Raw genomic sequence first — 16313 nt, forward strand, 5'->3', positions numbered from 1 at the left:
GCTGTACGCATGCACACGGATTACAAAGTTTAACTTGATGTTAGGTAGCAAATTCACCCTGTTAGATATTACAGGACTTTTATATGTGAAGTGAAAAAATCAAACTAATATCATAGACTGCACCACAACTATGCCAATGGTAGTGATCTAGTGAACACAAATGAAAACTATGATCTACATTGTACAGAATGCATATGTGTAAAATGCAGTTATGTACATCCATGAATGAATGAAACTCAGTCAATTGTTAGCAAAGTGTCTTATTAGTTCTTGGGTAGTCCTTGTACTACTTGTCCCGGTGGATACTCCACAGAATAGGTGAGTGTGATTGGTTGAGTAGTGTTAGTTGGAATGTTGACCACCCAGTCCAAGTTGTTACTGGAGTTCAGTGTCACTGTTCCAAATGGTAAGTTAACTGGAGTATTCACCTTCCTCACATCTGGATCATTAAGATGTACCTAATAGAGCACAACAATAAACTTGTTAGAAAAAATATCCTTGTGAAGTACCTGCAGGCAACTACATAACTACATACTTAAGCTCATTACAACAGTTAAAATTTCGTTCATAATAACAGGCTTGAACACATTATACTTTTAATCCATTAACCGCTGTAGCTGCCATTTGGCAGCATGGCATTATACATCATGCAGGGAATAAAATCTATAACTTTAATTTGCTACAAACTGTTTAGTACATTTAATAGTGTGATAAAACGGACATGCCTGTAGAGGTCCTGTTTCTGGGATAATTATCCAGATCATTCCTGGACTAGTGTGTGATTGTTATGTAATTGTGGATGATGCTAAAATGGGTGAGTTGAATTGTTGCTTGAGTTGTACTATCAAGAAGATGCTACTATACATCGATGGAGATGGGGGGGACGACCTTTGAGTGTTTTATTCTGGATATGGTATGGTGCACGCGAATAGATATATGCTGGTATGTGCAATACCAGAAATGGAACAAATCACAAAGAAATGGGTTAACCAGCTGTGAAATGAATTGCATTGTAAGTAAACTATATAGAATAATTCTATGGAGTGCAAGGCTCCTTTGTAGACAGTTTGTTGGGATTCTGTTGTTTTTTTGAATATGAAATAAGGAACTTGACTGTGTTGTATTGTTTACATAATACAACCGCAATGAAGTTATTACTTGGTAAAGTCTAAACTTTGGTAAAGCCAGTATTGAGTATTTAGATGTTTGGTTATTATGTGTTTTTAGTAAGGGAAATACGATACAATTCGGTGATCAGCCAGTAGTAGCCAGGAATTCAGCTGTAAATAATCATTATTACCCATTATGCTTTCTGGAATTGTTTATTCCCAAAATTCTTCCTGGAGTTATTCATGGTAGAACAAAGTTACAAGTATTTTCTTCTGGAGTTAAATTACTAAAACAAATCTTAGAAGATTGGGATAAATGACTGCTCTATTAAATTGAGATACTCTAGGGTAAGTGACTGCTCTATTAGAGCATTTTAATTCAACTAACAGTGTTAATAATTATCCCTTTAAGGACCACAGAAATTTATACAGTGCCTACCCTGAAAACCCGTAAAAATTATGCATTTTATTACTTAACAAGTTTGTAGTGTTACCACAACTATTATCATAGGTAACAATTGTAGAACTCACATGAGTATGTTACTATAGGTGTAATAACAAAAATTTACAATATAGGTGATATTTAAATGTTCCTTAAAAGTATCTATGTTGTTACAACTTATAATAACTCTAGGTAGGTAGATAGTTCCATAATCAGATTGAAACAGGGAAGAAGCTGTACTTGTATGTGTCAATAGCTGTGCCTGGCTGCATAAATTTAAGGTCGCTGCCTCTGCATGGTATGCCTTGTTCTATATGTTCTATAGCTAAGTATAGTGAGACTGTAAATAATTTAGTGCAAGTCTTAGATGTTTGAAGTGTGGTTCCATGGTATTCCAGTTAAGACACGTAATAACATGTTTGATACACTTCTAGTTTGATAATAATATCATGCATCACAAAACGAGCTGCGCATCTTTGTACAGATTCCAGTTTATTAATTGACTGTCTGCTGTAGGGTGCCCAAGCTGTAGCAGCATATTCCAAAGTGGGTTTGACGCATGTAAGGTAGATCTTCTCTGATTTTATGTGAGCAGTTTGTGAACTTGAAGAAGTAGTAAAATCTAACAAAACTTATAGTGCAAAAATCACCTATCAACAACATACAGCACTATCTAACTTAAAAGCATGTAGAGATCACCATTGTACAATTTTCGAGTAAAAAAGTGATCTTATGCATGTCTACTCTAGCTTTTTAAACTAATTAGATTATACAAAGCTATTTGTAAACTATACCTACAGGCAACTACATAAGTTCACTACAACAACTCGTGATATTAAACTATTATTCTCACCTTAATCCTCTCATCAGTACTAAGAGGTAGTTGTTCTGAGAGGGTGACCTTGACCTGTTCCTGTTTAGTGTTCTTCACCTCAAACATGTGTCTGTAGCCAACAGTGACACTCTTGGAGATTAGTCCACTCTGTCCACGTAACACCTTCACAGGTATAGTGGTCAGTCTAATGGAGGGGTCTACTCCCAGTGAACAATGGAACTCTTCAGATGGTGACACATCTTTCAATGATGACTGTAAGGGATAAGATCAGTAAGGTATAATCGTGGATTGAGCACTCTCTAGTGTTAATGATTGAATACTTGCAAGTACTAGCTAGTTACTTGTATTGTGATGGGTCATCCAACTCAGTAGTAGTATACAGACCCAGTTTCAACCCTGCCACCATGGAAAGTACCATTGTTTGTGATAAGCTGCTTGTTACACTTGAAGAAAGTACTAAAAATACAACTAAACGTCTTCAGAAACAGTATCTTAACAAATCACTTCCACACAACCTAGATATTTTAGTTGTTTAGTTATTTGTGTTGAAATTATAAGGATTCAGCAGTTTGTTTGTCTGGTTTTGGTGGCACGATTTTGTAAAATGTCCCACTATTGTGGACCACACAACCAAGAAAAGTTGTTGTTCTGCAGTAAAATAAACAAGTACAAATAGTCATATTACTACCACTACACAGTTGTTGAAATTATCAGCAGGTTTTGTAATGTCATGCTCATGTATTTTAAAATATACTGTAACCTTAAATCATTTATCTTGAGACTACTTATATGCAAGTTGGACTGGTTGTCCAAAATCCATGACCCAATAGAAATCCACTGGGTAGTGCAACTTGAGTGTCAAGAGCTACATGCTCCACTAGTGTATTTAGTAAGTAAATGGGAAACAGGTAACTATATGATAACCAAATTCTAAAATGTATACATGTGTTTTATAACTAACGATCAATTAGTGGGTGCAGTTCCACTGGAACGAATGTACAAATACATCCTCCGAAGCTCTTTTGAAAATGTTACCGAAGCTTCGAAGCTTTGTTACAAATGTTATGCCAACAATTAATGAACACAATTGATGGTTATTAGGGGTACTGTACACTGTAGTACAAACTTCTACACTTTGTTATAGCTCCAGTACAACCATTGTTTAAACTATAACTATACCTAAATGGCAGCTTCCACAAGGAGTGACAATACTTGTGCAACTGGTTTAACTTGTTAGTATCCATGGTAATGAAGCTTTGGTGGGGGTAAAGCAGCATCCGTAACCGAATGAAGCTTCAATCTATTGTCTCAGCCCCACTCCATATGTCTACAAACAGCAACACATTCTCAATAAGTGGGTGTGGTCCACAAAAGAAGCTGGATTGCTGGGGACGTTGACTAGACTATAATTCATACATACACATCGACATTATCAAGCTTATTGATTTATTTTACACGTGATCCAATCAGGGTCAGACCTAGATATTTCACAAAAGGGATCAGACCTACTTCACACAATAACCTGGTTGATTTGGATGATACACAACCCAGTTTCAAACTTGATTTTTAAGTATCAATATATGTAATTGGTTAATTATAATTATATATACCTTAGCAACAAAGTTGTTGTCAAGGAACACATTGGCAGGTCCAGACAACAGAGCATAAGATGAAGTGTTCTTGACAACAGCTTGTAGGTAGGTGTGTGAAGACATTCGAGGTATAATGGCATACTCAAATTCTGGCTTCAGATCAACTAAGGCAACGGTGACCTGTTAAACAAGTAACCAGTTAAGTATTATACTGTACAAACTGGTCACATATTCACTAGTAATGATTACTTTGTGTTCAGTGTTATCAGAAGGAATAGTAGCCATTCTTGGAATGTTGAAAGCTACACTAGTCCAGTTAGTCTCCACCTGGTAAAATAAAGACTTTCCTTACAAAGTACAAAACTACAAATGTTTACTAAAGTACAAATGCAGTATAATAAAGACTATAAGGTATTTGAAATAAATAGTGTTTTAAACTGTACGTTTTCTAATAATGCTGTTTTAGTATAATTTCAAGCATCAACCATTGTGACAGCTAATAGGACAATTTTCAAGATTTTAAATTAAAGTGTGCAATATGTGCATGCCAAACATGAACACATTACACATTATTACCGCATTTTCATATCAAGAAAATGAGCAGTGTTGTTATTTTTACTGGTTCTTGGCTGATTATTCACACTTTGCAATAATAAGATTGAGATACTCTAATAGAGCAGTCTGACATGCTGATATACTCTAATAAAACAGCCAGCTCTCAAGCATAATCTTGATTTTGAAAGCATAAATTTGAGCACAATAGGTTTAATTTTTGAGCACTACTAAAATTTTTTTCAAAGCATAATTGGCTAAAGCCTACTACTCTGGCATTGGCCAAAGGGATTTTCCCACTTAGATATGTTGTCATAGTTATTTCACTAGTTTGATATACATTTGTAGCTGCGACTGCTTTATTAAAGTATCACAATCTTACTGCTTACTTGAGTAAACTATGCAATGCATTAAGGGGTATGGTTCAGTACCACATCTTGTTTTCTACGACAAAACTGCACAAAGGGGGTGTGGTTGATGTGCCCTAATCGTTAAAGGTATGTCAGCATGTTCTGATTGTTTAAAGGTGTTGGGATCACTTTATAATTGCAGCAACAGGCATCTACTCCCTCTTACAGTAGCAAAAGCAAGGTGTCTAAATACTCTCCTCTGTAAGAACAAGTTGACAGGAAACATTAACACCTTAGTATGGTTTCATTGCATAAAGAAGAATTGTAGATAAAAGAAAAAGCAACTGAAGCACAAAAGGCAGATACTAACCAGAAAAGACAAATGCCACAGGCGAGTTTGTTATTGTGGCATAAAATGGTGGTGTTGTGCTGCTTTGTTTGCTTGCAGCAGGCCAGATGGGTGGGCGAGCAGGAAGGCAGACATTTTCATCATGTATGATATTTCTATGATGGTTGTCACAGCAGCATTTTGGTAAATATCACCATTCATGCATGCAGATCTCAAGTCTGGAATACATAGTATAGAGTACTGTTTATTAGGGCTAAAATGAATGGTAATCCATAGAGAAGCTTTTAAGATGTTACTCGGTCCCAAGCTGGTAGCGAAGAACTGACAGCAAATGTGTCAAGTAAATTGAAAGGTAATGTATTGTAAATATCACCACCATTTATCAGTTAGGCAAAATAAACTTAATCATTAGTTTTTAAATAGCAATGTGGGCAGGTAGATTATTTTTTATACACTAAATAGCTAAATAACATAGCTCACGTGAGTGACACTGGGTAACCCTTCTAGCTAACCACAAACTTTATAAGTTGTTTATTAGCTGCACTCAGCCATGCACCAATAGTACAAAAAGTCATTGATGTGGCAAGGAAAATGATGACATGCTGCCTCCTTGGGTAGGAAACTTTATCATAGTACACAATGCTACAGTACCATTTATAATAATTGTATAAGATGATAATATCGTAATGGCAGTGATTCCCTGTAAAGTAAAGTGTTTGCTTGAGAAGTTATCACAGTAACATTCAATCAATGGTTTACCTGAGTTGTAGTTATCTCAATAGCTTGTCGTGGCAGTGAGATTGATCTGAATCTTTCTAACTGAGTATCTCCATATGATTCACTAAACATGTACAAAAACAAATTAGATGATTAGTTTAAAATCCAACAGAACTCTATTAAATTATCGCTAAAGCTCATTTTTAATAGTGTGGCTTTATATTAAATTAACAATTTAAAGTTTATATTTGACATCATTAGAAGCCGGGATTTAAATTTACTATATATAGAGGAGAATACACTGAAATTGTCATACATACCGACATGACAAACTATTGAAATATAACAAGTGAAAGTACTAGCTACTTCTAAAATATCAGGCACCCAGTTGATACCTGTTAACTGTAATCGGCAGACATGGCTCCAAGTACAAATACTCTAGTTGAAATCAAGGGAATACTTAAGTACATTCTGAGAGAAATTAAGTCAAGTAGCTATTTTCACTGTACCAAATAGTACTTAAAAATGAAATAGGGATCCTGACCAAGTGATAACAAAATATATGAATGACAGTATAAGCAGAAAAATCCCTATTTTGGCACACATTTTATCTAATGCCAAAGTAGGGATTTTCCCACAGAGCTATGTTATAATACCATCTCTTGTTTCACTACTTTTTATCACTTGGATCCCTGCTTCATTTTAAAATCAAAAATTCAGATTGTTTGGTTTTTTTGTTATAGCTCACATGAGTGACTGCTCAGTATTAGAATACTGAACATGGCTGTTGTAGTATTAAGGTGACTGTTTTATTAGAGCATCTCTCAAGTGTAGCATAATGGGTAGATTTTTGCCATACTATAAATTGTTATCAGTGGAACGGATTGATATATTATTGTGTACTTTCCTATACATTCTCTTTGCACACAAAAAGAATTACAGTACCGTGGTGTGTCGCCTTATTAGCATTTCTAATGAACCATTGAGCTACATAATTTAAACACTAAGCTACCAAATGAACTATTTTTAAATGGTTAACTTTGAACATTTCTCGCAAGCCAAAGTTATCGTTATCCATATACAGAAAGTGCAAAACTGTTAGTTAAACATGAAGTCGAGGACAGGATACATATAGATTGAAAAATATATAGATTAGGAAGATTGATGTATTTCGTCACCTTGAATCAAACACAGTGGGAACATAACTGGAGGCAGTCCTGATGGAATTGGCACTCTCAAGATATGACTTCCTCATTATAACTGGTTGTTTAAACTTGAGTAGCTGCACACCCAGTTCAGGTACAGATCCACCAATGCTTGGGTTAGCAGTGGACAATGACAACTTAGCATCCAGCCAGTCCTCACCAGTTGACTGCTTTATCAGACCATAATACAACACCTAATTGACATAACAATGTTAACACATGTACAATTGAACTGTGTGTGTTCTATTAGAGTATATTATGAACACAACTGACCTTCATGGTCTTGTCATTACTGAACACCCTCAGGTCATATTGTGGAGTCCAGGAGGCATTGGACACAACATAAGACAATGCTAACACAACATCAGTGTCAGAAGCTGCCTCAAGGCTGATACATACACATCTAAATAATAAACATCAATAAATGAAATAAATCCATAAGCATGTAATTAATCGTCTCTTGTTGACCTCTTTGAACTTTCATGAACCATATCATGTGTGTGGCAAAAACATCACACATATTATCAACACATATTATCAGTGGGGTTAAAACTGTCAGATGCTATATTTTACTGGATAATAGCTGTGGCTTGGATAATAGTCGCCCCCTGGATAGTAGCCACACCACAGACTAGAATTATTTATTTATTTATTTATTAATGCTTTACAGCACAAGTGCTGAAGGTCTGTAGGGCACCTGGTCCTAGGTGTCCTACAGCCTGCCCAAAGACTTTAGCTACTTAGACTTTAACTACTTAAGGTGTGTTTGAAAAGTTGGAGAAAGGAGAAAAAATCCATGACTGGACCTAGGTAGCCTCGAACCTGCAGCCATCCGATTTACGCTTGAACGCTTACAGGAGTCTACCAGGTGGTCAGGATGTTTTCTCCTTGTTATTTTCATGTAATTATATCCATAGGAATTCTAGCCATAGGAATTCTAGAGAGTAACTCATTATCTCTAAGTACCCCAAGTAGAACCAAATGGACACTAGTTTATTTATTAAAATTATTGTCATAAGAACTGCCCTCTGATAAGAACTACAGCTTGTACGGGTGTTGATAAGACATGTTTGAAGCAGATACTGGGAAAAGAAGCCAGGAAGTAGTATTTTTGAGAGAAGACAGATGGATACCAGTATTGAAGGATGATTAAACAAGGATGATTTTAACAGCAATTCATGAATCCATATAAAAACTCCAGGCTTACTGCTATATGAGCCCATAGTAGTTGCCTTCACATAATAGCTACATGGTTTTCCTTGCTGAAACGATATAGTAGCCACGGCTATTAACCGGCAAAATACAGTACGCATACAAGATTCCAATACATGCCCAGTATATATTCCCTATATACACACATTATAATATACATAGAATATGAATATGTAGTGCATGGCTACATATGTACATTATACAGATATCCCATATACATGGTTCATGACATATGCATCAAAATGATAGACTATGCCTATCCAAATTTAGAAACTACTTCATGCATTTATACCTGTTAGTCTTAGCATCTTTTACAGTAGTGGGGTTCAAGTCTTGGACATTCTTCCTTAGTACATTAAGTTGTTCAGTCAGGGTTGTCTTCTCACGATCATACACCCTCCATTGTTCATCAAGATGAGACATCTTGTCCTGGTAAGCTGTAAGGAAGCCCATCACTCCATCAACACTTCCACTCTTCAGTATCTCACTCATGTCAGCTTTCTCCTCCTGTGGAAGATATGTAACTGGCTTGGTTATTTGAATCTAGGTACTCCTTTTCAATATTCACAATAACAGAACTCGTATTGCCTAGGTATTCTCAATTAGCAACATCATTTACGAATCCTAGGTAATTGGGCATTATTACTAGTATATTAAAAATTATAAATTTAAAAATGAAGTAGGGATCCAAGCGGTAAAAAGTAGTGAAACAAGAGATGAACGATAGTAGCTATTACAGCATAGCTCGGTAGAAAATCCCTACTTTGGCATGGTATAGCAATTATTTTGTGTCCAATGCCAAAGTAGGGATTTCCCACCAACCTATGATATAATAGCTACCATCTCTTGTTTCACTACTTTTTACCGCTTGGATCACTACTTCATTTTTAAATTTATAATTTTCAATGTACTAGTTTGCTTAATTTTTGTTAAAGCCTACAACTAGCTATAAACATGTGACTGTTCTATTAGGGTGACTGCTGTATTAGAGTATTTTGAGTCAGTGTGCACAGATGTGTGTTTGCCCAAATGGGGTATGGCCATCATGATTTCAATATTAGAGTCAGCCTTCCAACTTGAAGGTGTGTGGTAACTGACTAGCTATTCTGTCACCTAGCATAAAAGGGGTGTGTCATCGTGGTTTCAATTGTTAGATCAATAATGCATAGAATAAATATTATTTGATCTTGTGACCTATCGTGAAGATACAGGTAGCTATCTAGTACCAGTACCTCCATACAGTAGCATAGTCTAAGCGCCTTAAATAATAATCTTGTGGTGTCTATTATGCTGCTTAAAGAAAGTGTTGATACGGAAAATTAACGTTTCAATATGGTTTCGTTGTATGAAGAAGAAGACAAGCAGCCTGATTGAAGATGAAAGAAAAGACAAGGCGCAGAGGATCTACACTCGTCGGAACCCCAAAAGGCACATCCCACTGGTGAGTTTGTGTAAAATGGTGGCTATGCGCAGCTTCTTTTGGCCTCTAGCCTTGCGGCTGTGATCATTGAGTGAGGCAGTGAGGCAAAAATTCAAGTTTTGGCGATCTTTTATATCCGGCCACCTGTGTTTTGTTGCATTTGATGCTGTTTTATGCATTATATGGACTAGTACTATTCCATAAAGGTGATTTTGGTTGTATAAAATGTCTCTAGGGTAATTTTTAAAGGCGGAAGTTTGGGTGGTGTGCGAAAGTTTCACTGCAATCCCTACTTAAATAGTACTACTGTACCGTTTGATACATCCCAGTAAAGCTGTACTTCAAAAAGTTTACAAAACTGTATAGAAGGAACTACCATACACTCTAGTGTGTGATTCAAAGGAATGTGCTAATAGCAAACAGCTGGAGTAGTCTAAAGCTTAGTGGGACATAAGCCAAATATAAGTCATAACACCTATCTAAAATTTAACACACAACCACCCACTATCACATGCCACATAGCTTGTCTACCCACAAGCTAGAATTACTCAAGAACTCACTTTTGAGGAGTCTGAAAATTTACATATCTGCTCTGCAAACTTATTCAATATTGTCCTCTGTTTGTTAATGACCTCCAACTTGAATGTGAGGAATTTCTCCTTCTCTACAAGTTCCTTGATCTCATCCTGCAACTTGTCATACTGCTTTTTGTCTCCCTTAGTCTTCTCATCATAGTTGGTCTTGGACTGGTATATGACATCAGTAATAATTGCATCACCCTCACCTTCAACCCTGTAGTAATAGTAGTAGTAGTAGCAGCAGCAGTGTGGAATAAAAGTGAAAGATGGTTATGTGTCATACATCAATAAAGTTTAAACCACTCACTGAAATTAGAATACCACCAGGTTTGTTCATTCAATCAACAAATGATTTTAACTAACCCCAATGAGTAGACTGGGACATGCTGACGTTGATATATCAGACAATACTCTACCTATTTTCTTTGTCATGTAATAAATGAAACTTTCACGCTATATTTACAACAAGCTTTTCAGTTCTATACTGCTGTTGTTTCTTCCTTGAGTAATAATAATTATCCTTTACTCACAATGCTGCCTGTCTACCCAGCTGAATTAATTAATCAAGTAATGAGGATTGGTGTTAAACAGGAAAGTAAACTGTCATATCTCATATCATCTGTGACAGGCATGATATAGCTTTCTTGGCCCTAACTTAGGAGTTGTTAATTCAACCTACATTGTGAGGTTGGCATGGCCTTGAAAATAGTACAAGGGGGTGTCACTCTAATAGCCACTGTACTATTACTATCTGCGACTGTTGTCAAACTAAAAGGTCGGTGAACAAGGCTGATTTTACATGATGGATAAACGTCAAGCTGTTTTCCCAGCACAGCTCAAGCTGTAGTGCACAACAATAAAGCAAAAATAAATGGAACCACGGAACCAGGCCAATGTTCAGTGAAAGTCAATGCCAGGTCAAAATAAAAAAAAATCAATCTTGACCGGCTTTGACCGCAGTAGCAGATCATAATACAGCACCTATTGGAGTGACACCTGCATATGTAGTTATGTACGTGCAAGTAGAATAACTAAACAGGTATTGTATTCATAAGTAATCTACTTGGTACATTGTATCAATACTATTTTCTAAAATTATAAACATTGGCATACAGGTGGCAGTGCTGCAGCTAACAATAATCACTGACATACCATATTACTGCCTAACTACACTAGATGTGATGACAGAAAATGAAGCAGCTAGTGTCGATAACAACAGTACACAACCCCAGTTCTTGCAATGTTTAACAGAAAAAGTTTCTACATATGAAGAAGTTTACTGCAAGGAATGGACATTATTTTGCTTAATCACGAAGCAGTGTAATTGTCACAAACTAACCTGCAAAACTAATTCATAGTGTTTTTGTTTCATTGTAACACTAATGTAGTGAAGGTTAATGGGTGTCAAGACATCGAAATAGCTCAGAGCATTCCCTTCCAAATATCTGCCATTCAATTCTCCATAGAAGTGATTTTCAACCTTAAAATGACACTCTTGAATTTCCTCTGATTTCCTTCTGCTATAGATTATTTTAATCACTATTCACTGCTCTTTCCAAATCTGGTCTGGAATTTGAAGTATCTATCATGTGTCATGGGTTATTATGCCTTTTATTGGATGCCCCCAAAACTCCCAATACAAAAATGTATGGGGAAATTAGCTACACCAGGTCTGTCCAGTTTAAGCCATTTTGACATGCCAAAATTTGTAAATTGGACTTCTGGCATCATTGTACTCGCAGAGAGTTGCTCTACACATATCACACCCGGAAAGTTACTAAACAGACTTGGTATACAATAATTAATTAAATTTTTAGGCTGTTGCTATTGTTCCGGCAGTCACGTGAATAAAAATAAAACTTAGACAAAAAAGGGTCCTGAAATGAAAAAAAATGCACAAAATCACTGAACCTCCGGTGTGTCAACCCAGAGTCTCAGCCATTGTGCTACGTGGCTCCCAGCTACCCAACTCCCTTAGTTTCTACCTTATATGTCTCCAAGTGGACTAACTTCTATATATTGAAGACAAAGGTGAAGAAGAAACCAAAGCTGAACCCGACCCTAACCCTAACGCTAGTACTACTTTTCGCATCCCCTAAAGTTGAATGCTCGGGGCAACCTACTAGACGCGTCTCCTAAATTTGAATCAAGGGGGTGAGACACAGGCACTCACTGTAGGTAGGCCTGCGACCATGGTCAAAGTCTAAACAAAATCATGCCAAGTCAATGGTAAAAATTTCCAACCAGTACTGAAATATCGTCACTAGGTCACCGGTCAAAGATTGAAAAAGGCTCTTAGCTACAGATCAAAGAGAAATTTTGGCTGGTCAAGACTTTGACCGCGGTCACAGATCTACCTACAGTGAGTGCCTAGTGTGCTTGATGGTGAGAGAAAACTAGTGGACTGCCGGAACAATAGCCCTGACAATATATTTCCGGCTGCCGGAACAATAGCAACTTCATAATTGGAAATTTTAAATCGTTTTTTTAATCAAAACGTATTGGACGTGCCTGTTCCAGCTGGCATTTTTGTCATGAACAATAATAGTATAGCAAATGTCCGCAAACTTCTTGATATGTATTCAAAGGGTGAGGGGAGGAGTTTTAATATGTTGGCATATATATATATATAGCCACTCGATCAGTGCAAAAACACGCGGGATTTAGTAGTCAGTGGTCGATTATGTGATAAACTGACCTTAAAGATTTAGGGTCCACGACTGAAGGAAGCTGATTGACTACGACATCATTTTCACCTTTCTTCACGCACACTCTGATCAGTCGCTTCACTTCAGCACGGTCACGATACACCACCACACCACCGACCTCTAAGTCACTGGAGTTAAACTCAGCCTTGGAGCTCGTTTTGTTTTCTTCCAACACCATAACGAATCACGTGAGTAAAGATATTCTTTAGTTAATTGCGTATCCAACGTGACACTGCATACCAAGAAGTAAAAAAAAATGAAAAACAATGAAAACAGTCAAGTCCAGGGTTCGAACAAGGGACCTCCATACCCAACTCCCAGACCCTTCACCACTCAATCACGGTTGTCAGCTGTTTGACTTGTTTAATGTCTACCTTATAAATGAAAGTTTTATATAGACTACTCAATAGTAACAGTTGATGTACTAATGAAGACAGGATACTCTAATAAAGCAGTCACAGCCACACGAGTATACCATAGCTATGCTATAATAAAAAAGTTGACAAACTAGCACATTTAAAAATAAAGTAGGGTTCCAGTGATAAAGAGTGGTGAAACAAGAAGCTATACATATTATGTGGGAAAATTTCTACATTGTTGTATATATCTGCAGCTATTAAAGGAATTTTCCCACATAGCTATGTTGTAATAGCTATCGTCACTTATATCTCTTGTTTTGCTACTTCATTGTTGTTACTTGTAAACTGCTTAAAGTCAGTATAAAATATGTCAAATGGGTACGTATGACTACTATTTGTAAATACTCAATCGTTAACTCTAGAGAGTACTCGAATACTGAAAACCATGATCGCTTCAACCCTAACAGCAAACATGGCTGAGTGAAGGATGGAAACAGACTAGGTGTAGCCTAGAGTTGGGATTAGCTAATTTATTGACTTGCCAAATTTCTTTCCTACTCTAAACTATTTATCCAACGTCCAGCCAAAGTAAAATTTCAGAAATAGCCATGTTATTATGTGCCAAATTGACCTTGAGCCTGACCAGTACATGATATATGGCTGGCCAGGCAGGCACTACAGGCCCGTAGCCAGGGATTTTGAAAGGCGGGTTCTTTTTTACCAAAAGTGGACCTTTAGTAAAGGTCCAAATATTGTGACTGTTCTATTAGAGTGGTTGACTGCTCTATTAGAGTATCTCGATCTTGCATTGCATTTAATCCATGCAATGAATGAGTTACTCGAAGCGCTTAATTTAGTTTCTTATTAGTGGTATCTAGTAAACTGTAGCTAATGGACTTTTGCTCCTGAAAATTTGGACTTGTATACCAAAAATTGTGGACCTTTTTTCCAAGAGGGCGGTTCTTCAGAACCCCCCGAACCCCCCCTGGCTACGGGCCTGCTGACTAGTGTAATGATGCAATCAAAATATTTAATAATTATGAAGTACTGTATTAAAGTGCTGATGTTAGTGTTCCTGATAAGAAATCATGCCAATCAAACTCTATAGCTAGCTTTCATTGTGTCACTACCTGATGGTAAATGTATCATGTGAGCTGAGTCATGTGATCTTAACAAGCAAGTACTCAAGTATCAATTTTACTGTCAGGGTATATACTAAAATCATTAACGAGCACTTGAGTATTTGCAGCCAGTATTTGGTTCAGCCCTAGTTTGCTTGTGGACAGCAATCTGGCCATTTATATATATATATGTTATTTTCAATAACATTTCATACTGGTGTATTTGCCTGCAGCTGATAGCTAGCACTATAGCTAAACTTTGTAATTTCATCTTGTAAGCTATAAAGGCCACAAAAAGTTAATTATATGTTTCTGGTTCCCTCAGTTCCTGGTAATTTTTGTTGTTGAACGAATGAATTGCACAATCACCCTATACAATATTTTATATCTGTTGATAAGTTTTCATGTCTTGTTAACACTCTTTCCTTATAGAAATGCACTAACTTTACACACATTAACTTTGTTTTTCCCTATCCATGTAGTGCTATGTCAAATGCAGTGTACCACATCAAAAATATAAAAAACAAGCCCGGTCACCTGGGGAATTGGTAACATACAATTAACTTTGCATAAGTTACTAGTAAACTAGTTCTTGGACTTGTTTATACTGGCACACGAGTGAAATTTCAAGCCTGGAGATGACCTATCAATGCAATGTTTGCCACCTCGTTATCCAATGTGAAAAAAGCAATTAAATACAAGTAAGTGGATTATCAGTGTGCAAATATACATCTGGGGACTTGTGGGAGACTTTTGTGCCAATCCCCCTCTCCATGTTACAATTACCTCACCTATTGTTATGGTACATTACTTCAGCCTAATCATAGGGGTGTAACAAAATATTTGGCTCAGCCAGACCAAATATGTCTTACATAAATGGTCTGGCTGAACCATCTGTGACAGTTTCCATAGTTAGCTAATTGGTGAGCTAATCAGTAATGTTTCACAAATATTGTAAGTTTTCGTCGTTCAGTCAGCATCTGTTACAGTTACTTTTCAAAAGGTAACTAAGTACTCTAGTTACTAGTTACTTTCGTAGTATAAATTATGACTTGTTTTTAGCTTTTGTAACATGAATTTTGCTCAGGTATACATCATTAAGGGATGCACTACATATGTACAATTAAAATAACAATTCTGTGGCTATTTCAGGTCAGTTATAATTATTGCTACATCTGTTACTCAAGCTGAATCATAGAGAACAGTACACAGCTTAATGTGGCTGTAGTATATATGGCACAAAAATTGAAGTGCTCTTGCTTTTAAAGCATGTTTAGTTATAGTTACAATGTAACTATTGTTATTGTAACTTAGTTACTTTTCAGACAATTACTCCTAGTTACAAAACAAGTAACTAGTTACCCCCAACTCTGATAGGTGGGTGGGATTTTTGATTGATACGTGCCCCTCTATATAAATCTATGATGCAATATTTTCTTGAAAAGCGAAAATCAAGTAAAATCTGAAGTGCATAGGATCTCATTGAACAACACATCTTGTAGCTAGCTATATGAACAGTGCTTTGATCAAAAAAGCATTTTTACTAATTATGATGTAAACATTTCCTTACTTAATGATCATGTGATCTACCAGTATCAGGTATTGATACTCACTTGAACTGTATTGTATCGTATTGGTAGCTAGTTTGTGCCAAGTGTTTTTTTCTATTGTGTGGGAGCAGAGAAAAAGGTCCTCCACCCAAGAGAAAAGAGTAGTCTGGGGATGGGCAGTATCGTATTGTTATTATTCTTTCTTTATTCTTTA

The 16313-nt window shown here is 36.5% G+C and overlaps 1 protein-coding gene across 1 annotated transcript; it reads right to left on the minus strand.

Annotated features, from left to right (window-relative positions):
• Positions 1–146: 146 nt before the first annotated feature.
• Positions 147–13266, minus strand: LOC136242612 (protein F37C4.5-like). Its single transcript, XM_066034056.1, has 10 exons — positions 13060–13266; positions 10344–10575; positions 8656–8870; positions 7425–7554; positions 7125–7345; positions 5989–6070; positions 4228–4305; positions 3997–4158; positions 2405–2638; positions 147–458 (listed from the first exon to the last, which is right to left on the minus strand). The coding sequence occupies exons 1-10, from the start codon at positions 13245–13247 to the stop codon at positions 264–266; spliced, it is 1737 nt and encodes a 578-aa protein (XP_065890128.1). The 5' UTR covers positions 13248–13266; the 3' UTR covers positions 147–263.
• Positions 13267–16313: the final 3047 nt, after the last annotated feature.

This window comes from Dysidea avara, chromosome 13, assembly GCF_963678975.1.
Source record: "Dysidea avara chromosome 13, odDysAvar1.4, whole genome shotgun sequence".
NCBI lineage: Eukaryota > Metazoa > Porifera > Demospongiae > Dictyoceratida > Dysideidae > Dysidea > Dysidea avara.

Excerpts from the sequence above, each read along its gene's own strand:
- LOC136242612 (XM_066034056.1), bottom strand. The coding sequence starts at position 13,247 with ATGGTGTTGGAAGAAAACAAAACGAGCTCCAAGGCTGAGTTTAACTCC. Across the intron at positions 10,576-13,059 it reads GTGGACCCTAAATCTTTAAG|GGTTGAAGGTGAGGGTGATG; the intron begins GTCAGTTTATCA and ends CTATTACTACAG. Across the intron at positions 2,639-3,996 it reads ACAACAACTTTGTTGCTAAG|TCATCATTGAAAGATGTGTC; the intron begins GTATATATAATT and ends TATCCCTTACAG.